The 24,556-nt window shown below is 50.9% G+C and overlaps 3 protein-coding genes across 3 annotated transcripts; 1 reads left to right on the forward strand and 2 right to left on the reverse strand.

The window, feature by feature from the left end:
• Window positions 1-6,010: 6,010 nt before the first annotated feature.
• Window positions 6,011-6,337, reverse strand: LOC134224518 (histone H4-like). Its single transcript, XM_062703884.1, has one exon. It carries the CDS (start codon window positions 6,335-6,337, stop codon window positions 6,026-6,028), a length of 312 nt encoding a protein of 103 aa, XP_062559868.1. The 3' UTR covers window positions 6,011-6,025.
• Window positions 6,338-20,786: 14,449 nt separating this feature from the next.
• Window positions 20,787-21,928, reverse strand: LOC134227055 (histone H2A-like). Its single transcript, XM_062708265.1, has one exon. It carries the CDS (start codon window positions 21,908-21,910, stop codon window positions 21,524-21,526), a length of 387 nt encoding a protein of 128 aa, XP_062564249.1. The 5' UTR covers window positions 21,911-21,928; the 3' UTR covers window positions 20,787-21,523.
• A 20-nt stretch (window positions 21,929-21,948) lies between these two features.
• Window positions 21,949-22,931, forward strand: LOC134227054 (histone H2B-like). Its single transcript, XM_062708264.1, has one exon. The coding sequence runs from the start codon at window positions 22,088-22,090 to the stop codon at window positions 22,622-22,624; it is 537 nt and encodes a 178-aa protein (XP_062564248.1). The 5' UTR covers window positions 21,949-22,087; the 3' UTR covers window positions 22,625-22,931.
• The last annotated feature ends 1,625 nt before the right edge of the window (window positions 22,932-24,556 follow it).

Raw genomic sequence — 24,556 nt, forward strand, 5'->3', positions numbered from 1 at the left:
GACCGACGATTGATCAAAGGATACAGTAGTTTCAACAAGACGTTACACTCTTCGTCACCGTTGCCGTTGCCTGAAAATAAGCTTGCTGTCGAGGGTCAAGCCACGGTAGTCGGCCTCGTTGGCCCATTCCACAGTCGTGCCTTTGAGGATGATTTTACAGTCCCCAGGCGGAGCATGTTTAGGAGATTTAGAGTGGGGGAAAACGATGACCTGGACGAACTTGTTCCGTCTGAGGACGTTGGTAACTCGAGTCAGTTGGTGCACGGTTGACCGACCGCGTCGGAAACCAAACTGTTCCTCGAGCAAGATGTTGAGATTTTCGGCAAACTCAAGTAACCGGTGATGAAAAGCTCTTTCGAATAGCTTGGATAATCCTGAGAGAAGGCTGAAGATGGGAAGTAGCTAAGCCGGAGAACGGCTTAGAACCAGAACGGCTTAGCACAGTCTGGGTGAGCGCGGATCTTATTCGAGAAATCGTTACTTCTGAGGTCCACCATTCTGGCCTGGATAATTTCTGTGAGTCGATTGCAGCGTGTTTTAAGCTCAGGCAGTCCAGTACGCTGAAACTGCCTGCGAGTGACATTCCGCAATCGAATCAAATCTTTAGTGAGTGTATCGATGGTCAGGGTGTTGCTTACCTGTCGAGCCGCCGGGACGAGTTGTTCCCGGGCCATCGAGATTGCCTCTTCGATGGCGCACAGCTGGCGGTCGATACTTTCCGGCGTCTCCGGACGCACCTCGTAATCGATGGAGTTGTCGACGCACTGCTGAAACCGCTGCCAGTTCACTCGGTGATAGTTCCTCCTGGAGAGTGGAGAGAGACGGTTGATCGAAGAGTGGATTTCGGCCACCACCGGATAGTGATCAGAGCTCAGTTCCTGATAGACGACCGGCTGCGATATTTGGTCATCCATGTTCGTGATGAACAGATCGAGCGTCGAATGTACCCCGGATCTGCTGAAACGAACGGGTGGGTGAGTCCGGGTTCAGGATGGTGTAATGGCCTTCTTCTAGATCGCTACTCCAGATCATGCCGTTCCGATTGCTCCTTGAGTTTCCCCAGGCTTGATGTCTTGCATTCAGATCACCGGCGATGATGTACTGCCCTTGGCGCCGCGTTTGTTTGACGATGTCTCTGCGGAGGGCGGCCGATGTCCCATCGATCTCCTTGGATTGCGTTGGGCAGTATGCCACGATGAGGGTGATGACTGGTGAAGACCTGGTCGAAGCGTGTTTTGCACCCGCGTAGTCGCGATGCCAGTTGTGTGAAAATTGAAACTAGCTGCTCTGATGTGTAGAACGGTGGATCACGTTCAGCCAGAAGGGGCTCGTCCTGTCCTTGTCCTGTCGACGGAATCCATTGGGAGTCGCGGATGGAACCGATCCAGCGGCAGCAGTAAGCCGTTTGTGTGGCTGCAGCGGCGGAAGAACCGGGATCGGTCGACGGGGAGGCGTAATGGCCGGAAAATTCCTCTCATTCAGCGCCGGGGGTGGAACTGCTCGACGCATAGGCTGATTTTTGGTGGAAGTCCTCTTCCGGATCTCCACGAACTCGGCGCACTTGGGACAGTCCTTCGTAGTGGCCCGATGTTTTTCGCCGCAGTTGGCGCACTTTGGATCGGCCGCCTCCATCTTGTCGCACTCATCCGTCGGGTGCAGTTCGCCACACTTGTTGCAGCGTTGTAGCATTTGGTGCACTGTGTCACGTCACGGTGCACGAGCCGGTATCGCTCCCAGCCGACGACGGTGTAGTTAATTACTCCGACCAGCTTCAGATCCTTGAAGGTGATGGAGCCATGCTCCAGATGGACCAGGTAAAGCTGGTCTCGGTATTTTCTCGCCCTGTCGTGGCGAGCGATTTTGTGGACGGCGACAGGTTTGAGGCCACTGGTGTTCAGCTCGTTGATAAGCTCTTCCACCTTCATATCGTGGAGCCCTCGCAGCAAAGCCTTGAGCGGGTACATTCCGGGAGGTCATGAGCGTAGTACTCATAGTTGTGGACCTGTACGCACTCCACGCACACGGTAACACGGAACTCCTTAACACGGTAGCTCACTTTGACGCAGTGTGTTGCGGTGTAAGATCTACCAAACAGAGCCCCAGCCTAGGGCAATAAGTTGTGGTAATTAAGGATTCATCGTATTTAGTCCTCGCTACCAACAGCAGTCTCAGCAAAAACATAATTAATGTTACCTTGCAGACAGTTGAAAGACTCGAATTCCTCTTGTTTGAGGCTAAATTGTATGCAGTGGAAACAACTTTTCAAGCAATTAGTTAAAAACCCTGGGTACCCGGTCCTAGGCTGAACTGACTGCTGGAAAAATCGAGTTAGGGGTTTAAATACGTACTAACTCTGCTTTAACTGGTGAACAATGGTAGTGAGAGGAACACACGGAAGTTCTCATTACTGAACAAATTCTCTTGCTTGAAATGGTCTTGTAGACAGAGCTAAATCCTGGGTTTTCAATGTTCCACTGGTGATATTCTAGAAGCAAGACAAGGATGTGGCTAGGGCTCCGATGCATGGCCAAAAACAGTATTACTGTTCTGTTTTCTCAAGACAGGATTGATTTCATATTGATAAGGGCGCGCCTTCAATGGGATTTTGCTCTCTATGAAGGGTCTACATAGCGGGACCTTGTCATGGTGGTCTTGAGAAAACAAAACAACAACTGTATCGAAACCGATACTGCATTGCTTCTCAATAGCGCTGGAGTAATTCGACATGCACTTAAACACTAAGGATACGGGTAACGCTACAATAGATCTAATAATTGGTCGCAGTGGCACACCCGAACAGGAAAAAAAAACTCCACGATAGACTTGTGGTGATCTTGATTAGCAGCAGGCATCACCTTGACTCCTCGCTGCAAAGCCGGAACGTGCACTCGAGGCCCTTTCCCATAGGTTGGCGGATTTTCGGCAGCAAATCCGGTGGATCGCCCTTCACAAACACGGGCGGGCACTTCTCCTTCCGCTCCGGTTGCACCTGCGGCAGCTGCGATTGCTGCTTATTCCTCTTTTTCAACGGATTGCCGGCGCCATCAAGCGGCAACGTTGCTCTGCAAAAGCTGCTTGGAGGGGCTACCCGCGCCTCCAAGAGCAGTGCGACCGAATCGGCCACCGAGTCTCCCATGACGGGTCCGGGAGCACATAACGCCAACGCGACGAAGCGAAAACGAACGAAAGCGAACGAACGAGAAAAACACTTGGAAAGAAAACACGTCCGTACGTGCTGCTGTCTCGAACTATAGTCGACAAGAATGACACTTCGTCCGCAATGCCCCGCGCCATTGGCAGTTGCGTAAAACCTCCGCATATCGTTTCTATCCATGCTCTCCTGCGCATCACCTATCACACACTCTCTTCGTGTTGCCTTTTTCTCTGCGGTGGATTCGTTTCTCTTCAGACCCTTGCTACCATTTCGTTGGCGTCGCTGTGCAGTGCCTAACGCTTCCTGCGCTGTTGTACTCACAGCTTCGTGGATATTTTCCCACAATCTGTCCGCCCGTCCAGCTTCTGGTGGTACTGTTCGGCAACTCCTTCAACTGACAAGCGATGGACAAGATATTGAAACGCATCGTGCTGTTGGTTCGTGAATTCGTGACGCTGGAAAGTTGCGCCCGAGTTTCTACAAGGATCTCTGACTATTGCGTATATTCGTGTAAATAAGTAGTTAGGTTTTCAAATTTCAAAATTAATCCATGCCTCCTCGAAGGCGCCCATGTCAAACTAGCTTCATTTTTCGAATTACTCCTTTTATTTCCGAGTTAATACTAAAGCTGACGGGCCGTATTTCGATTTTTGTCATTCCGTATTTCGTATACAATAATTTTATTCCATTTTTTCGTTATTAACATATTTTTACATAATGCCTCGAGGTGTGTGTGTGTGTGTGTGTGTGTGTGTGTGTGTGTGTGTGTGTGTGTGTGTGTGTTTGTGTGTGAAACTCTGAAATGTCGATAAATGAGCCGGATTTCTTATGCGTCGGGGTTTGGAATTTCATCGCACTGCGCGGAGAATCGATTTGGTGGTAACCAATTCGAACAACAAACCCCAACGGAGTCCGCTGGGCGGCGAGTGTACCGACAGAGCTTGACCACTGGTTGACCAAACCGATCGGAAGCCTCTCGTAACCGGCGAATGGGTCGATTTCAATTTGCTGGAACGGTCCGAAATGGCCAGAGCCATTCACGGATTCGTGATTGCCCATCCCTAACACAGACATCATAAATCGCGCACCACCTTCGAAAATGTGTTGCCAGCACTCATTCTGCTGATTTCGATCGACCACGTACGACTACCCGCCGCATCACAGTAGCAAGATGTCTGAAGTTGCCGCTGTCACGACGACCGACGCAATCGCATCCAACGTTGCTTCACCACGCGCTGGTACGAAGAAAAAGTCGGGAGAAGCTAAACCGAAGCCGAAACTACCACGGACCCATCCACCGATGTCGGAAATGGTGACCACTGCCATCGAAACGTTGAAAGGTGGACGCCACGGATCGTCCCTGCAGGCCATCAAGAAGTATATCGGGGCCAACTACAAGTGCGATGTCGTCAAGTTGGCTCCATTCCTCCGGAAGGCTCTCCGGGCGGTGTCGAGAAGGGCACCTTTGTCCAAATCAAGGGAACGGGTGCTTCCGGATCGTTCAAGCTGGTGAAGGCAACGGCGGCTGCGGACGCTGCTAGTCACACCAGCCGGAAAGCAAAAGTCCAAGATGACACCACCATGAAGACGGCAGCGAAACAGAGGAAGAAGAAGAAGGTGGCAGTGCCCAAGAAAAGCGCCACCGCCGCGAGTGGACGCGTGGGAAAGGCTGCTACCGTCAAGCAGAAGGCCACCAAACACGCGAAAACCAGATCGCCGCCACCAAAGAAAGCTGCTTCCGCCGCCAAGAAAGCTTCTTCTCCCGCTGCTGTACCGAAAAAGGCTGCCGCTGGTGGTGGTAAGAAGAAGTAAAGGCCCGACACCGTCGATGATCATGATCATCAATCGCGAACCGCAAGCAAAATCAGTCCTTTTCAGGGCTACCACTTTGGATCCCAAGAGGAGAGGTATTTACCGCTGTCGCGAACGAAATCATCTTCCAGTTTGATTTTCGGCCCGGTTCGAGGATGTTTTGGGCATGACTGTATCCTTTGGGATTGCCACCGGTCAATCAGTCAGTCAGCTCTGGCTGTTCCGTGCGCTGCGCCTGGCCAGAGAGTGCGCGCCAACGATGAACGAGACCGGCTTGTGCGCGTGTCTCCTCGTTGGTGGACTTTTCCTTTCCCCAGTCCAGGACTACTGTCAGTCTCGACCGGGTCAGGCAGTCCAGCAGCTGCACACCATTACACCTGTTCGGGCTGTGTGTGTGTGTGTGCCGAAGAAGGCCACCGCCGCTGATGGTAAGAAGAGGTAGAGGCCCGATACAAACACAAACCAATCAGTCCTTTTCAGGGCTACCACTTTGGATCCCAAGAGGAGAGGGGTATTTACCGCTGGCTGGAGTTCGCCTCCCGGATACAGCACACTGTATCCTATTTGTGTGCAATGGGGCAGGCATAGAAAAGCCCCATGTTCCAGCAGTTGCGAGCCATCGAAGATACGGTAGCATTGTAGTACGGCTAGCATGCAATACCAATGAATGGCCTGCTTTGAGCGTACTTACAGCGGCACACCAGGAGTTAACTTTCTGAAATCAGTACGGCGAAAGGCGTCTAAGGTTCGATCTCCCAAAATTAGGCACCTTCATCGGTACCAAATAGTTTTCCATAAGAAGTTCCTAATTTTGAGCAAACCCGCGTTAGATCGTCTTTCGGCCATACAGGCGGGTAACTCATGCCGGCTGTTTGCGTATATACGATAGCGCCCGGATGCTGGTAGCGGCGGGTCGAGAACCAGCCACTGCCAATAATTCTTTATTATTATGACACGCTCTCTCTCTCTTGCGACCGCGCAATCCCTTTCTTCTTGGCCTAGTTGTTCGGTGGCCCTGAAAAGGGCCGTTGGGTTATTGTCGGGCGTGGACGGGTGCGCTCAGCCACCGAAGCCATACAGCGTGCGTCCCTGGCGCTTCAGAGCATAGACGACATCCATGGCGGTGACCGTTTTGCGCTTGGAGTGCTCGGTGTAGGTGACAGCGTCCCGGATGACATTTTCCAGGAACACTTTTAGCACACCGCGGGTTTCCTCGTAAATAAGCCCGGAGATACGCTTGACCCCCCCACGGCGAGCCAGCCGACGGATGGCGGGCTTGGTGATGCCCTGGATGTTGTCGCGCAACACCTTCCGATGGCGTTTGGCGCCTCCTTTGCCGAGTCCCTTACCACCCTTACCGCGACCGGTCATAATGCTGTGGTGTGCGTGTGTGCGTGTCTGCTAGCATAATTTCTAGTAGTAGTAGTAAAATTCTTCTTTATTTAAAACATTTTTTGTTCTACAATCATTTTATACATGTACAGTGATCGGCCGGCTTGGCCCTCCAACTTCAATTTCAATTATTGTTATTATTATTATTATTATGCTATTACTTAATTTTTAAAATATAATGTATCATGACGGCCTTTAGGAGGCGCTGGTGTGTTTTTTAAAATTTGATAACCTAACTACTATGTACACTAATATTTACAATAAAAAAATTTGATAACCTAGATTGGAACTAGCGCCCTAATTGGAGCCTGATCCGAATGCAAGCAACGGACCCTAAACTTTTCTTTACAGTCACCAAAGCGTTCATGTAAGGTTTTTATTCCGGCCAGACGGTGGACCTCGGATGTTCTTGTCCTGGGAGGGGTGTTGAGGATCATCCTCAGGAATTTGTTTTGGACCCGTTGAAGTTTGAGGTGGTGGGTTTTAGCGCAGCTCTCCCAGACCGGCATGCCATATTCGATCACAGGGAGGATGATTTGCTTGTAGACAGCAAGCTTATTTTTCAGGGACAATGACGACCGGCGGTTGATCAAAGGGTACAGTAGTTTCAACAAGACGTTACACTTTGTCACCGTTTTGTCAACCTGTTGCCTGAAAATAAGCTTGCTGTCGAGGGTCAAGCTTAAGGTAGCCGGCCTCATTGGCCCATTCCACAGTCGTGCCATTGAGAATGAGTTTACAGTCCCCAGGCGGAACAAGTTTAGGGATTTGGAGTGGGGAAAATGATGACCTGGGTCTTCGCCGCGTTGATACAGATCTTCCAGCTGGTGAGGTACTCTGTCAGGGCATCCAGGCCTCGTTGGAGTTTTGCCACTAGCGCTCTGATCACTCTACCGTTGTAGACGATGGATGTGTCATCTGCGAACAGAGACAGAATGCCGCCTTCTGGAGGTTCTGGCATGTCGGAGGTGAACAGATTGAAAAGCAGGGGCCTGAGGATACTGCCCTGGGGAACGCCTGCGACGATGTTGTGCGCATTGGAACTCGCTCCGCTGATTGAGACCCGGAATGTCCTTGCCGACAGGTAATTGTTGATGATTTTCACCAGGTAGCTGGGAAGATTGTAGCGTTGTAGTTTGTACACCAGGCCATCATGCCATACATTGTCAAATGCCTTCTCGACATCGAGTAAGGCCATGGCGGATGTTTTCGAGACAAACTTGTTCCGTCTGAGGACGTTGGTAACTCGGGTCAGTTGGTGTACAGTTGACCGACCGCGTCGGAAACCAAACTGTTCCTCGAGCAAGATGTTGAGATTTTCGGCAGACTCAAGTAACCGATGATGAATAGCTTTTTCGAATAGCTTGGATAACCCTGAGAGAAGGCTGATGGGTCGATAACTTTTGGGGGAGGAAGGATCCTTCCCAGGCTTCCGGATGGGGATGACTTTCGCTGACTTCCAGGACGATGGGAAGTAGCTAAGCCGGAGACAATGATTAAAGATCAGCGAGAGGTGCTCAAAGAACGGAGCACTCATGTGTTTGAGCTCGAGATTCAGGATGCTGTCGAAGCCTGGGGCCTTCATGTTCTTCGACGATTTGATATAGGCCGTCAATTCGTCAGTTGAGATCTCCAACTCCTCCGAGAAGTCGTTGGGAATCAAATGGATGTTGTTAGCATGCTCGTTGACGGCTGCTTCGTGTGGACTGACGATGTTCTGCCCAAGATTGTGTGAGCTGACGAAGTGACGACCTATTTCAGCGACCTTCTCTGCAGGAGTTATCAAGCGATCCTTAGAGCCATTATTGTCTAGTGGGATCAAAGGTGGAATGGGCCGAGGCTTGGATTTTAGAATTTTGGTCATTTTCCAGAACGGCTTAGCATAATCTGGGAGAGTGCGGATCTTATTCGAGAAGTCGTTATTTTTGAGGTCCACCATTCTGGCCTTGATAATTTTGTGATTCGATTGCAGCGTGTTTAAGCTCAGGCAGTCCAGTACGCTGAAACTGCCTGCGAGTGACATTCCGCAATCGAATCAAATCTTTGGTGAGTGTATCGATGTTTAAGGAGTTGCTTACCTGCCGAGCCGTCGGTACGTGTTGCTCTCGGGCCGCCGTGATCGCCTCCTCGATAGCGCACAGCTGGCGGTCGATACTTTCCGGCGTCTCCGGACGCACCTCGTAGTCGACGGTGTTATCGACGCACTGCTGGAAACGCTGCCAGTTCACTCGGTGGTAGTTCCGCCGTAACTGCTGGTGCCGATTGACCGAGGAGCCCAGTTCCGCCACCACCGGATAGTGATCCGAACTGAGCTCCTGGTATACAACCGGCTGCGAGACGTGGTCACCAGGTCTGTTACGTATAGGTCGAGGGTTGCGTGGGCACCGGACCGACCCAGCCGAGTGGGGAATCCGGGCTCAGGATCGTGTAGTGGCCTTCCTCCATGTCGTTGCTCCAGATGGTGCCGTTTCGATTGCCGCGACTGTTGCCCCAGGCTTGATGTTTGGCATTCAAGTGGCCGGCAATGATATACTGGCCTTGCCTCCGCGTCAGCTTGACGATGTCCCACCGAAGGGCAGCCGATGATCCATCGCCGGCTTTGGCTTGCGTTGGACAGTACGCCGCGATGAGCGCGATTGTGCCGACCGAAGTGGTGATTTCGACACCGATGGCCTCGATGACACTGAGCTGGAAGCTTGGAAGCAGACGACAGTTGATGTTGTAGCGAAGAGCGATGGCCACACCACCTCCCCTGGTCGGCCGGTCGAGTCGCACGATGCGGAAGTCCGGGATGTTGATGTTCACCTCCGGTTTTAGGTGCGTTTCGGTGATGAACGCCACGTCTATTTCCTTCTCCTCAAGGAAATCCTTCAGCTCGATTGTTTTGCTCTTTAGCGAGCAAGCGTTCCAGTTGACCAGGCCCAGGCTAGCAGCCATTTTCAATGATGAACATGCCAAGTGTGAAGACCTGGTCGAATCGGGTTTGCAGCCGCGCAGTCGAGTGGCGAGCTGCGCGAAGATCGGCATCAGTTGCTCCGGAGTGTACAGCGGGGCAGATTCTTCCGGTGGGACGGCTTCGTTCTCCGACTGCCGACGGAACCCAGGAGGAGGAAGCGGAGCCATTCGCTGGTGGATGGTGCCGACGATGCTGGAGCTTGGACCGATGCAGCTGCCGCTGCCAGTCGCTTGTGCGGCTGTAGCGGTGGGAGTATTGGAATCACACGACGGGGAGCCGGGATAGCTGGAAAGTTCACCTCGTTGATTACAGGAACACGGTTCTTCTTCGGAATGGTCCTGGTGGAAGCCTTCTTCCGGATTTCCAGGAACTCGGCTCGCTTTGGGCAGCCCTTTGTGGTGGCCCGATGTTTGTCGCCACAGTTGGCGCACTTGGGATCGGCCACCTCCATTTTGTCGCACTCGTCAGTCGGATGGGGTTCGCCACACTTGTTGCAGCGCGGCTTCATGCGGCAGTTTCTGGTGCCGTGCCCAAAATTGAAGCAGTTGGTGCATTGCGTGACATCGCGGTGCACTGGCCGATATCTCTCCCAGTCAACGACGGTGTAATTTATAACGCCAACCAGCTTCAGGTCCTTCCAGGTAGTGGAGCCGTGCTCCAGATGGATCAGGTAAAGCTGGTCGCGATATTTCCTCGCCTTGTCGTGACGAGCGATCTTGTGGACGGCTACTGGCTTCAGTCCGCAACTTTCAAGCTCTGCTTGGAGCTCTTCCTCCTTCATGTCGTGAAGTCCTCGCAGCAAAGCCTTGAGCGGCTTCGTGCCGGGGTGGTCGTGAGTGTAGTACTCATACTTGTGGACCTCGAGGAACTCCACGACGGATTGATGATGGTCCCTGTTCGCCGGCATCACTTTCACGCCCTCGCTGCAGAGCCGAAAAGTACATTTCAGCCCCTTAGCGATCAGCTGGCGAATTTTTGGGCGTAAATCCGGCGGATCGCCCTTCACAAACACGGGCGGGCACTTCTCCTTCCGCTCCGGTTGCACCTGCGGCAGCTGCGATTGCTGCTTCTTCCTCTTTTTCGACGGATTGCCGGCGTCATCAAGCGGCAACGGCGAGAACACGTTGCTCTGCAAAAGCTGCTTGGAGGGGTTACCCGCGCCTCCAAGAGCAGTGCGCTTAGGCACTTTTCCAGCGACCGAATCGGCCACCGAGTCTCCCATGACGGGTCCGGGAGAAAATAACGCCAACGCGACAAGCGAAAACGTAAACAGCGAAAGAACGAGAAAAAACACTTCGAAAAAATGCGCGAGCAAAAAACACGTCCGTACGTGTTGCTGTCTCGAACTCGCTAGCATAATTTCCAGGTTTTTTCTTTTTTCGTAGTCGACCGATTACGCACCCGTTACGAGCGGGGCGGGGCTTGGTAGGGTAAGGAATTTGCACAAAACCAGCTGTCAGCGGGGTATTTCTGAACAGGAGCACAGCACGCCGCAGAGTCATCCAACCAAGTAACCGACTATGGCTCGCACCAAGCAAACCGCCCGGAAGTCAACCGGTGGAAAGGCCCCCCGCAAGCAGCTGGCAACCAAAGCAGCTCGCAAGAGTGCCCCGGCCACCGGTGGGGTCAAAAAGCCACACCGTTTCCGGCCGGGCACTGTCGCCCTGCGTGAAATCCGTCGCTACCAGAAGTCCACCGAGCTGCTACTCCGCAAGCTTCCCTTTCAGCGTTTGGTCCGCGAAATCGCCCAGGACTTTAAAACCGACCTGCGCTTCCAGAGCTCGGCCGTAATGGCTCTGCAGGAAGCTTGCGAGGCATATCTGGTCGGTTTATTCGAAGACACCAACCTGTGCGCCATCCACGCGAAACGTGTCACCATTATGCCCAAGGACATCCAGCTTGCTCGTCGGATCCGTGGCGAGCGGTGAACGCAGCGCAGTGCAGCAGACGACAACACAAAAAGGCCCTTTTCAGGGCCACTAGAGCGCATGACGAAAGAGATTGCTTGGGCCGACGACTGGGAATGAATCGCCTGCTTTGAGGGTGCTTACAGCAGGGTGACCAGACCACTCTAGTCGACAAAATAAATTCCCGGTAGGCTTTTCGATAGTTCTAACTGCTGTTTAGTCGGAAAGGTTTTGAGATATTGATTGCACCCCAGAAGCTATGTGGGAGGAAAATAATGAAAAGTGCACATATCGACGGTTTCGTGCAATACTGGCACAACTCGCAAAGCACAGAAAACGGTATGAAGTAACACTTGACAAAGACTCAGGTCGATATTCACAATGCATCAACATTTGTCGATTTTTCGAAAAAATTGTATACCTCTAATTTATTGTTTTTTAGTTTTTCAATTGAAACATATAAGAGTAATCCTGATGAACCAAGACATGCAAAAATATCCATGGAAGTCGAAATATGAAAGATTTTTTAACGTTGTTTCTGAACATTTTCAGATCTCGAGTTGTGCCTGTATTGCACGAAACCGTTGATACAGGGAAAACATATTTAAAAGATTACAAAATGGTTCATTGATGAGCCATTTAAAAACAAAATTACCTAAATAATGTGCATATGTCTAATTTGTTTGTTCCTTCTAACGATCTAACAGTATAGACTTCATAAAAGTTCCTGAAAATATGGAAGCATTCTTCTGGATTCTTCGCAATTTTACCAGAATATTTATTGTAAAAGCAGTAAGGATTGTTGATAAAATTAAAGAAAATTATTTACAGCTCGTAAGACTTTTTTGAACAAACACTTGAAAATAAGCAGGAATTTGAGAAAAGCGATAAAACTTTATTAAATATCGATTGAAGACCTAGCATCACTATAAGTCATTATCAAAATCCAAAGAGGCTAAATATTGGTGAAAACTTACTACCTAGGAAACTACCTAATTGAAGGAATTATGATAAAATTATATTACCAAAAATTTAATCAAATCAATATTTACTTCATCAAAGCATTGCATCGTTTCGGGACTGATTTGCAATTTGATTCTGTAGACTGACTGGCTGACTGGCTAACTGACTGACTGACTGACTGACTGACTGACTGACTGACTGACTGGCTGGCTGGCTGACTGACTGATAGTTAGTAGTAGAGTCCTGGGCTGGACTGGACCGGGAAAACGCAGTTAGGCGAAAAGGAGAAGTCCACACACCATGGGGGACTCCTCCTAGTCGACCGCCTACCTAGTAGTAGTAGTAGTAGTAGTAGTAGTAGTAGTAGTAGTAGTAGTAGTAGTAGTAGTAGTAGTAGTAGTAGTAGTAGTAGTAGTAGTAGTAGTAGTAGTAGTAGTAGTAGTAGTAGTAGTAGTAGTAGTAGTAGTAGTAGTAGTAGTAGTAGTAGTAGTAGTAGTAGTAGTAGTGGTAGCAGTAGTAACGTTTTACCGTTTACAACCGTTACACAACAACAACACACAACACAATGCATTTACACACTAACCCAGCACACGTGCATTGTAGTTGCCAAACTACCACACGGATGTGTACTGGAGTGTCGGACTCGACCGTACCGGTAATACCGACGACTAAACTCCCTTGGCTCCGCCATCGTTTCCCCAGGAACTACCTCCCAGTACTACTTCTGGGGTGGCAGTACTAAACGTACTCGCTCATTCTCGCTCACACTGACTTGGGTGCTCACTCTATTGCACCCTCAAACACACCGTACATACTCTGCTGCACCTCTGTCATGCCGTGTGGGTCTGACTTGTGTGCCCACCCTTCTCATGCCATGTGGGGCTGACTTGTATGCCCGCCTCTCTCATACCGTGTGAGTCTGACTTGTATGCTCACCCAAACACTTGATTCACGCTCATGCACCCATGCTTGCTCCATGATTCGAGGTAGAACGCAATGCCATGCTGCTCATTAGTGGTATGGATACAACCCCGGACAACCTCGTCGAGAGGATGTGCCGGGAGGAAGCTATATGGAATGCGGTGAACACAGCATCTCAACAGATTATGTCGAAACTGCAGCGGTGGTGGCGTCTTGAACAAAACCAACGAGTGCAGTAAGGGCACCTGTGATGCAGTGAACACTTTGCTCACCCTGAGGTTACTATCATAGCTTGCGATCGACGGGTGGTGAGGTAGCCACCCTTGAAGTCGATGTTGTGTCGGCAGTGTTGTCAAATGTCATTTGCATTCGTTTGTATAATTTTCCCAGAACTTGTTTCAGAAGGTAGCTATCAATTCATGTTGTATGACGAACTTATAGCGGTTAAATGGGCCTACAACTTTGTCTAACGAGACTTTGCTGTAAATATGTAATCTGTGGGAGGCAAAATGTCATTCAAATGACATTATGCCAAATGACACGTGACATTTTGGAGAGTTTTCACTCTCCAGCCTTTGATGTTATACTTAGAGCAATGTACCCTTGGACAAAAATATAACCCTACTCAAGCGTTATGAGTACATTCAAAATTATGGAATAAATTTTGCTTCTAAAGAAAGTTATGAGCAAATTAGTCAAATGACATGCAGATGACATTTTACAAGCCTGGTTGTGTGTATTGACGTCAAGTGCGTTAGCATAGGCGTGAGCGTTCTCAATAGTCCCCCCATGATTTATTTATTTATTAACATACTAAGACCGGAGTGGCCTGTGCTGCACATAAAAGTCTTCTCCATTCAGCTCGGTCCATGGCTGCACTTCGCCAACCACGCAGTCTGCGGAGGGTCCGCAAATCGTCCTCCACCTGATCGATCCACCTTGCCCGCTGTGCACCTCGCCTTCCTGTTCCAGTCGGATCATTGTCGAGAACCATTTTTACCGAATTACAATTCGACATTCTGGCTACGTGCCCGGCCCACCGCCGTCTTCCGATTTTCGCGGTGTGAACGATGAATGGTTCTCCCAACAGCTGATGCAACTCGTGGTTCATTCGCCTCCTCCACGTACCGTCCGCCATCTGCACCCCACCATAAATTATACGCAGCACGAAAACTCCCAGTGCGCGTTGGTCCTCCACGAGCATCGTCCAGGTCTCGTGCCCGTAGAGAACTACCGGTCTTATAAGCGTTTTGTAGATAGTCAGTTTGGTACGGCGGCGAGCCCAAGTACACGAATTCTTCAACCACCTCGATTTCGTCACCACCGATAGAAACTCGTGGTGGGTGGCTTACATTGACCTCTCTTGAGCCTCTTCCTATCATGTACTTCGTCTTCGACGTGTTGATGACTAGTCCAATTCGATTAGCTTCGCTTTTCAGTCTGATGTAGGCTCCTCCATCCTCTCAAAGTTACGTGCCATCATATCAAGGTCGTCGGCGAAACCAAATAACTGGACGGACATCGTGAAAATCGTACCACTCGTGTCAATCCCTGCCTTTCGTATTACTCCCTCCAAAGCGATGTTGAATAGCAGACACGAAAGACCATCACCTTGCCGTAACCCTCTACGCGTTTCGAAGGGACTCGAGAATGCCCCTGAAACTCGAACTACGCACATCACCCGATCCATCGTTGCCTTGATCAACCGTATCAGTTTATCCGGAAATCCGTTTTCGTGCATTAGCTGCCATAGCTGGTCCCGATCGATTGTATCATATGCGGCTTTGAAGTCGATAAATAGATGATGTGTGGGCACGTTGTATTCGCGGCATTTCTGCAATACCTGACGTATGGCGAACACCTGGTCTGTGGTAGAGCGTTCACCCATAAATCCTGCCTGGTACTGCCCCACGAACTCTCTTGCAATTGGTGTTAGTCGGCGGCATAAAATTTGGGAGAGTACCTTGTAGGCGGCGTTCAGCAATGTGATTGCGCGGTAGTTGCTACAATCTCACAGTAGTAGTAGTAGTAGTAGTAGTAAAATTCTTCTTTATTTACACAATTTTTGTTCTACAATTATTTTTAACATGTACAGTGATCGGCCGGCTTGGCCTCCAACTTCAATTTTAATTATTATTATTATTATTATTTTTATGTTTCTACTTAATTTTTAAAATATAATGTATCATGACGGCCTTCAGCAGGCGCTAGTGTGTTTTTAAAATTTGATAACCTAACTACTATGTACACTAATATTTACAATAAAAATTTGATAACCTAGATTGGAACTAGCGCCCTAAGCGCTTGTTGGTCCGAGTGCAAGCAACGGACCCTAAACTTTTCTTTACACTCACCAAAGCGTTCATGTAAGGTTTTTATTCCGGCCAGACGGTGGACCTCGGATGTTCTTGTTCTGGGGTGTTGAGGATCATCCTCAGGAATTTGTTTTGGACCCGTTGAAGTTTGAGGTGGTGGGTTTTAGCGCAGCTCTCCCAGACCGGCATGCCGTATTCGATCACAGGGAGGATGATTTGCTTGTAGACAGCAAGCTTATTTTTCAGGGACAATGACGACCGGCGGTTGATCAAAGGGTACAGTAGTTTCAACAAGACGTTACACTTTGTCACCGTTTTGTCAACCTGCTGCCTGAAAATAAGCTTGCTGTCGAGGGTCAAGCCAAGGTAGTCGGCCTCATTGGCCCATTCCACAGTCGTGCCATTGAGGATGATTTTACAGTCCCCAGGCGGAACAAGTTTAGGGGATTTGGAGTGGGGGGAAATAATGACTTGGGTCTTCGCCGCGTTGATACAGATCTTCCAGCTGGTGAGGTACTCTGTCAGGGCATCCAGGCCTCGTTGGAGTTTTGCCACTAGCGCTCTGATCACTCTACCGTTGTAGACGATGGATGTGTCATCTGCGAACAGAGACAGAATGCCGCCTTCTGGAGGTTCTGGCATGTCGGAGGTGAACAGATTGAAAAGCAGGGGCCGGAGGATACTGCCCTGGGGGACGCCTGCGACGATGTTGTGCGCATTGGAACTCGCTCCGCTGATTGAGACCCGAAATGTCCTTGCCGACAGGTAATTGTTGATGATTTTCACCAGGTAGCTGGGAAGATTGTAGCGTTGTAGTTTGTACACCAGGCCATCATGCCATACATTGTCAAATGCCTTCTCGACATCGAGTAAGGCCATGGCGGATGTTTTCGAGACAAATTTGTTCCGTCTGAGGACGTTGGTAACTCGGGTCAGTTGGTGTACAGTTGACCGACCGCGTCGGAAACCAAACTGTTCCTCGAGCAAGATGTTGAGATTTTCGGCAGACTCAAGTAACCGGTGATGAATAGCTTTTTCGAATAGCTTGGATAACCCTGAGAGAAGGCTGATGGGTCGATAACTTTTGGGAGAGGAAGGATCCTTCCCAGGCTTCCGGATGGGGATGACTTTCGCTGACTTCCAGGACGATGGGAAGTAGTTGAGTCGGAGACACGGATTAAATATCATGTGTTTGAGCTCGAGATTCAGGATGCTGTCGAAGCCTGGGACCTTCATGTTCTTCGATGATTTGATATAGACCGTCAATTAGCCAGCTGAGATCTCCAACTCCTCCGAGAAGTCGTTGGGAATCAAATGGATGTTGTTTGCATGCTCGTTGACGGCTGCTTCGTGAGGACTGGTGATGTTCTGCCCAAGATTGTGTGAGCTGACGAAGTGACGACCTATTTCAGCGACCTTCTCTGCAGGAGTTATCAAGCGATCCTTCGAGCCATTATTGTCTAGTGGGATCAAAGGTGGAATGGGCCGAGGCTTGGATTTTAGAATTTTGGTCATTTTCCAGAACGGCTTAGCATAATCTGGGAGAGTGCGGATCTTATTCGAGAAGTCGTTATTTTGAGGTCCACCATTCTGGCCTTGATATTTTTGTGATTCGATTGCAGCGTGTTTAAGCTCAGGCAGTCCAGTACGCTGAAACTGCCTGCGAGTGACATTCCGCAATCGAATCAAATCTTTGGTGAGTGTATCGATGTTTAAGGAGTTGCTTACCTGCCGAGCCGTCGGTACGTGTTGCTCTCGGGCCGCCGTGATCGCCTCCTCGATAGCGCACAGCTGGCGGTCGATACTTTCCGGCGTCTCCGGACGCACCTCGTAGTCAACGGTGTTATCGACGCACTGCTGGAAACGCTGCCAGTTCACTCGGTGGTAGTTCCGCCGTAACTGCTGGTGCCGATTGACCGAGGAGCCCAGTTCCGCCACCACCGGATAGTGATCCGAACTGAGCTCCTGGTATACAACCGGCTGCGAGACGTGGTCACTCAGGTTTGTTACGTAGAGGTCGAGCGTTGCGTGGGCACCGGACCGACTCAGCCGAGTGGGGGAATCCGGGCTCAGGATCGTGTAGTGGCCTTCCTCCATGTCGTTGCTCCAGATGGTGCCGTTTCGATTGCCGCGACTGTTGCCCCAGGCTTGATGTTTGGCATTCAAGTCGCCGGCAATGATATACTGGCCTTGCCTCCGCGTCAGCTTGACGATGTCCCTCCGAAGGGCAGCCGATGATCCATCGCCGGCTTTGGCTTGCGTTGGACAGTACGCCGCGATGAGCGCGATTGTGCCGACCGAAGTGGTGATTTCGACACCGATGGCCTCGATGACACTGAGCTGGAAGCTTGGAAGCAGACGACAGTTGATGTTGTAGCGAAGAGCGATGGCCACACCACCTCCCCTGGTCGGCCGGTCGAGTCGCACGATGCGGAAGTCCGGGATGTTGATGTTCACCTCCGGTTTTTGAACGCCACGTCTATTTCCTTCTCCTCAAGGAAATCCTTCAGCTCGATTGTTTTGCTCTTTAGCGAGCAAGCGTTCCAGTTGACCAGGCCCACCCTAGCAGCCATTTTCAATGATGAACATGCCAAGTGTGAAGACCTGGTCGAATCGGTTTTGCAGCCGCGCAGTCGAGTGGCGAGCTGCGCGAAGATCGGCATCAGTTGCTCCGGAGTGTACAGCGGGGCAGATTCTTCCGGTGGGACGGCTTCGTTCTCCGACGGGGAGCCGGGATGGCTGGAAAGTTCACCTCGTTGATTACAGGAACACGGTTCTTCTTCGGAATGGTCCTGGTGGAAGCCTTCTTCCGGATTTCCAGGAACTCGGCTCGCTTTGGGCAGCCCTTTGTGGTGGCCTGATGTTTGTCGCCACAGTTGGCGCACTTGGGATCGGCCACCTCCATTTTGTCGCACTCGTCAGTCGGATGGGGTTCGCCACACTTGTTGCAGCGCGGCTTCATGCGGCAGTTCCTGGTGCCGTGCCCGAAATTGAAGCAGTTGGTGCATTGCGTGACATCGCGGTGCACTGGCCGATATCGCTCCCAGTCAACGGCGGTGTAATTTATAACGCCAACCAGCTTCAGGCCCTTCCAGGTAGTGGAGCCGTGCTCCAGATGGATCAGGTAAAGCTGGTCGCGATATTTCCTCGCCTTGTCGTGACGAGCGATCTTGTGGACGGCTACTGGCTTCAGTCCGCAACTTTCAAGCTCTGCTTGGAGCTCTTCCTCCTTCATGTCGTGAAGTCCTCGCAGCAAAGCCTTGAGCGGCTTCGTGCCGGGGTGGTCCTGAGTGTAGTACTCATACTTGTGGACCTCGAGGAGCTCCACGACGGATTGATGATGGTCCCTGTTGGCCGGCATCACTTTCACGCCCTCGCTGCAGAGCCGAAAAGTACATTTCAGCCCCTTAGCGATCAGCTGGCGAATTTTTGGGCGTAAATCCGGCGGATCGCCCTTCACAAACACGGGCGGGCACTTCTCCTTCCGCTCCGGTTGCACCTGCGGCAGCTGCGATTGCTGCTTCTTCCTCTTTTCGGCGGATTGCCGGCGTCATCAAGCGGCAACGGCGAGAACACCTTGCTCTGCAAAAGCTGCTTGGAGGGGTTACCTGCGCCTCCAAGAGCAGTGCGCTTAGGCACTTTTCCAGCGACCGAATCGGCCACCGAGTCTCCTGACGGGTCCGGGAGAAAAGAACGCCAACGCGACAAGCGAAAACGTAAACAGCGAAAGAACGAGAAAAAAACACTTCGAAAAATGCGCGAGCAAAAACACGTCCGTACGTGTTGCTGTCTCGAACTGGGGATTGCTACAATCCAGCTTATCGCCCTTTTGTAGATGGGACACACGACACCTTCCATCCACTCCTGCGGCAGAACCTCATCCTCCCAAACCTTGGTTATCACCCAGTGCAGCGCTCTAGCCAGTGCCTCACCACCGTGTTTAAACAGCTCTCCTGGTAGTTGGTCAACTCCAGGGGCTTTGTTGTTTTTCAGCTGGCCGATCTCCTCCTGGATTTCCTGGAGATTCGGAGCCGGAAGTCGCATGTCCTGCGCGCGTGCTCCTAGGTTCATTACCATACCGCCATCGTTGTCTGCCATATCGCCATTCAGGTGTTTCTTCGTAGGCTGCCGCCACCTTTGGATCACCTCACGCTCGTTTGTAAGAAGGTTCCTGTTTGTGTCCTTACACATATCGGGCTGTGGCACGTGGCCCTTACGTGAACGGTTCATCTTCTCATAGAACTTTCGTGCGTTATTAGCGCGGTACAGTTCCTCCGTCTCTCCACGGTCTCGATCTTCCTGCTGGCGCTTTTTCCTCCGGAAAATCGAGTTTTGTCTGTTCCGCTTTCCGTTTTTAAAGGCGGCTGTCAGGGCTGTTTTTTTGTCCCACCTAACACCAGGACTTGGGCTTGTGCGCTTTGAGCGGCACACGGTAGTTTGGCGGAGCCTACTTGCGGATGCATGCAGCTTTATAGAGGTTTAACAGGGCCCACTGTCAAACCCCACCACATCCTAGGCAGGCGCCACAACTCGCCATGATGTATTGCTTAATTGCGGGCCAGGGGGTATGGACTGGCGAAAGGGTTTTGGTTTTAGTGGGTCGGGTAAAAGTTACATGACAAACCCATCCCCACACTACCTGAGTTGCCTTCTCAGGTGTCTTTTTTTTTTTACAAGGGAGAATGCATTTACACACTAACCCAGTACACGTGCATTGTAGTTGCCAAACTACCACACGGAAGTGTACTGCAGTGTCGGACTCGACCCTACCGGTAATACCGACTAAACTCCCTTGGCTCCACCATCGTTTCCCCAGGAACTACCTCGCAGTACTACTTGGGGGACGGCAGTACTAAGCGTACTCACTCATTATCGCTCACACAGGCACTCGTCCCACGCGAGACTGACTTGGGTGCTCGCACCCCATTCACTCCATTTGAGTCTTACTTGGATGCTCTCCCGGACGCTCCGCTGCCATGCCTCGAGGTGTCAATAGCGGTAACTGCCTGGGCCTACAGATATTGCGCTACGACACTCTGCCTCAGCACGAGCAGATCAATCACAAAACTGCCGAAGCAGACCATACGCTACCCTGCCGAAGCAGGGACACTCCCCATGCACCACATGTGCACAACTGTAGGTGTGTGGGTACAACCCACTGCTACCCTGCCGCCGAAGCAGCTTCTCCAAAGACCATTCGCTCCATGTGACCCTTTTTCGGGTGCTCACTCTAACACTCCACTGCAATGCCTCGAGGTGTCGATGGGATACCTCGACTCCTGCCTCAGCATGTGCAGTCCATACTCAGACTTCTGCTGCGCTTTGAGGTGACAATAGCGGCGGAGACACGCTATGACACTCCTGCCCCAGCACAACCAGATCACTCACCCCCTGCCGAAGCAGCTCACGCGCTACCCTACCGAAGTAGGTACACTCCACAACTTATTCTAACACTCCACTGCCATGCCTCGAGGTGTCGATAGCGGTATGTGGGGACTAATCAACGATACTACGCTACGACACTCTTACCTTAGCATGTGCAGTCCATACTCAGACTTCTGCTGCGCTTCGAGGTGGCCATAGCGGCGGCGACTCGCTATGACACTCCTGCCTCAGCACAACAGATCACTCACTCCCTGCCGAAGCAGCTCACGCACTACCCTACCGAAGTAGGGACACTCCACATGCCAGTTGGCACTCCCTCCCTGGGCTTGTGCTTTTGAAGCGGCACACAGTCGCTTTGATAGAGTCCGCTTACGGGCACTTGTGGTTTTTTTGGGAGGGATTTTAGCAGAGCCCACTGCTAAATCCCACCACGCCCTAGGCAGTTCTCCCTGACTCGCAGACAGCTGGGGAGGGGTCGTCAAGCCCTTGGACATCATGCTGTTCCTGCTGTCCCTGCTGCCCCCTTCTCAGGTGTCTGGTAAAACGTAACAGCCCTGCAATGATTGCGCCTCCTGTAATGAAGATAGTCACAAAACATATAACAAAAGTCCCGGATGCGTTCGCACTTCCTTTCCTTCTGGGAAATTGGCCACTGGTCGTCCTGAAAAGGACGGTTTCTTTCGGGTAGTTGGGTTGGGTTGGGTTTGGGCTGTTGTGTTCAGGTGGTGGCGGCCGACTTCTTCTCGGTCCTCTTCGGCAGCAGAACCGCCTGTATGTTGGGCAAGACGCCACCTTGGGCGATAGTTACGCCAGCAAGCAGCTTGTTCAACTCCTCATCGTTACGGATAGCCAGCTGCAGATGGCGGGGAATGATGCGAGTTTTTTTGTTATCGCGAGCGGCCTTTCCTGCCAGCTCGAGCACTTCCGCTGCCAGGTACTCCATCACGGCGGCCAGATAGACCGGGGCACCGGCACCCACACGTTCGGCGTAGTGACCCTTCCGGAGCAGACGGTGGATGCGACCAACCGGGAACTGCAACCCAGCGCGTACGGAGCGGGATTTCGGCTTTCCCCGGACTTTGCCTCCCTTGCCACGGCCAGACATCGTTTTGGTTGGTTGGTTGTTTGGTTGGTTGCGCCTGATTTGATGATCGCCGCGCTCAGTTGGTGGCTGGATGACTGACTGGATGAGAGAGATGCCGGAAAAGATGCCTTGGCACTGGTTTTGCGCAACAGCACTGGCATCGAGCGAACGAAAGGCGGTGCCAGCAAGCGGTCACCAATGGTACCGAACACCGAAGGGGCGGTCCCTCGGTCTGCATTGCGCTGGGATACTGGCAAGCCGATGGCAGTTCGAAAGAACGAACGACGCACCGAAGTACCACCCAAGCATGGCACCGAAAACCGGCGGCGGCGGCGGCGGCGGAAAGGCAGCGAAAAGGCGGCAACGGCTGCAACGGGCAGCGGCAGCGGGAGCGGGACCAAGGCTCAGAAAAACATCGTCAAGGGCGACAAACAACCGAAGCGGAAACTACGGAGGAAGGAAAGCTACGCCATCTACGTTTACAAGGTGTTGAAGCAGGTCCACCCGGACACTGGCGTCTCGTCGAAGGCGATGAGCATCATGAACAGCTTCGTAAACGACATCTTCGAGCGTATCGCGGCCGAGGCCTCCCGTCTGGCGCACTACAACAAACGCTCAACGATCACCAGCCGCGAGATTCAGACCGCCGTTCGCCTCCTGCTGCCGGGCGAGCTGGCCAAGCACGCTGTCTCGGAGGGCACCAAAGCCGTCACCAAGTACACCAGCTCCAAGTGAACAAGCGAGGTTTTCGGAGACGTACCCCCACAGATACCAAAACGGCCCTTTTCAGGGCCCCAGCGGCACTCACAGAGGAGAGAGAGAGAGAGAGAACGATGTTTTGACATTGTGACGTTTCCTTTCCGACCTACTGGCCCCTATCCGGTTCTCTGTTGGAATATTATTTTCGCTATTCTTTTTCTTCCGACATTCGCACTGAGTGACCAGCCCACTGAGGTCTGCCGTGTAGTATTTTGTAGTGTTTTATACGATTCACAGTATTTTCTTCTTTGTATACTTGCTACAGCTCACGATTCGGCGCCAAGGCAAGGCAAGTTTTTTTCGTTTTTTTTTTTTTTGTGCGCACCACTTTTCGCTCGAAAACCCTGAAAGCTCTCCGGTCCGCCGCTTTTAACGTCCATGCTTCATGTCCAGAAAAGGGCCGGGCCACTGGTAGAATCAAAGTTTTACATAGAGCAAATTTCGTTTCCGTCTGCATGTTGCAGGACCTAAGCTGGTTACGTAGAAGGCCCTATACGCAGCAGCCTTCATTGGCACATGTCACAAGCGTGCCAAGGTAAACAAATGCTTCAACTACTTCTAACACATCCCCATCAAGCACAACCTCTGCACCAACACCACTAGGTCTTTCTCTATCTCTACCTCCCACCATGTACGTTGTCTTGGTAGCGTTAATGGCTGTTTATCCTCGCCGTTTCCCTCTTCAGTGGGACAACAGCCTCCATATCGTCCGCAAAGCCCAGGAACATATGCGGCTGTGTGATGATAGTGCCGTTCCTCTGCGCCCTCGAGTGCAACGTTGAACAATAAATTCGAAAGAGCTTCAGTCCGCCTAAAGTCACAAAACAAGGTTGACACTTAACTTTTTGTTTTTTTTTTTAACCTAAATTGATCCTAAAATGAAGAACCGATATTCGATTTTATTTCAGGGAACGATGAAGTTAATCATCCTGAACGCGTCAGTTTTTATTTTGACTCAAAAATTGAAAGGAACATTGTTTAATTTGAAAATAGCTGAAAAATGCTTCCTCGACATTTTCGGTCCTGTTTGACGTAAGGATTCAAACGCACTAGCAAAACACCGCAGGGCACTTGACTCAACCTTTGACAGTTAATATATGGGCCTGACGTTTTGGGCTGATGGTTGATTCGTTCTGAAATGTTGCACAGGCCAATAGTTTCCTCAAAATATATTAAACATAAAAATAATATTTTAACTGATTTAGACTTTTACCAGATTTTTTATAACATCGGTTCAAGTATTCTTGACCGATGCACTATCGTTTGCAACCATAAACGAGGTAAGGCTTTAGGACCCAATTAAATTTCCGTTTATGTATCGTATTTTTGTGTTTTACATCGGTGTACAATTATGAAGTGGTTGGCCTTTAGGCCCTTTAGCTTTGATTTTTATTTATTATTTGTACAGTGTCTGTTTTGTTTTGAAATTCTATTTTACATTATAGCCTTATGTAGGCATTCGTTAATTTTTCAAAATTTGACAACCTAGCTACCTATTTACACTAATATTTACATAAAATTTGATAACCTAATTGACTATAAGCGCCCTAATCGCTTCTTGGTCCGAGAAGGCGCAACGAACCCTGAACCTTTCCTTGCACTCACCAAAGCGCTCATGTAATGTTTTAATCCCGGCCAGACGGTTGACCTCAGATGTTCTTGTCCTGGGAGGGGTGTGCATGATCATCCGCAGGAACCTGTTTTGGGCCCGTTGTAATTTGAGATGGTGGGTCTTAGCGCAGCTCTCCCAGACCGGCATGCCGTATTCGATCACGACGACCGACGATTGATCAAAGGATACAGTAGTTTCAACAAGACGTTACACTCTTCGTCACCGTTGCCGTTGCCTGAAAATAAGCTTGCTGTCGAGGGTCAAGCCACGGTAGTCGGCCTCGTTGGCCCATTCCA

The sequence above is a fragment of the Armigeres subalbatus genome, chromosome 3, assembly GCF_024139115.2.
Source record: "Armigeres subalbatus isolate Guangzhou_Male chromosome 3, GZ_Asu_2, whole genome shotgun sequence".
In the NCBI taxonomy this organism is placed as follows: domain Eukaryota; kingdom Metazoa; phylum Arthropoda; class Insecta; order Diptera; family Culicidae; genus Armigeres; species Armigeres subalbatus.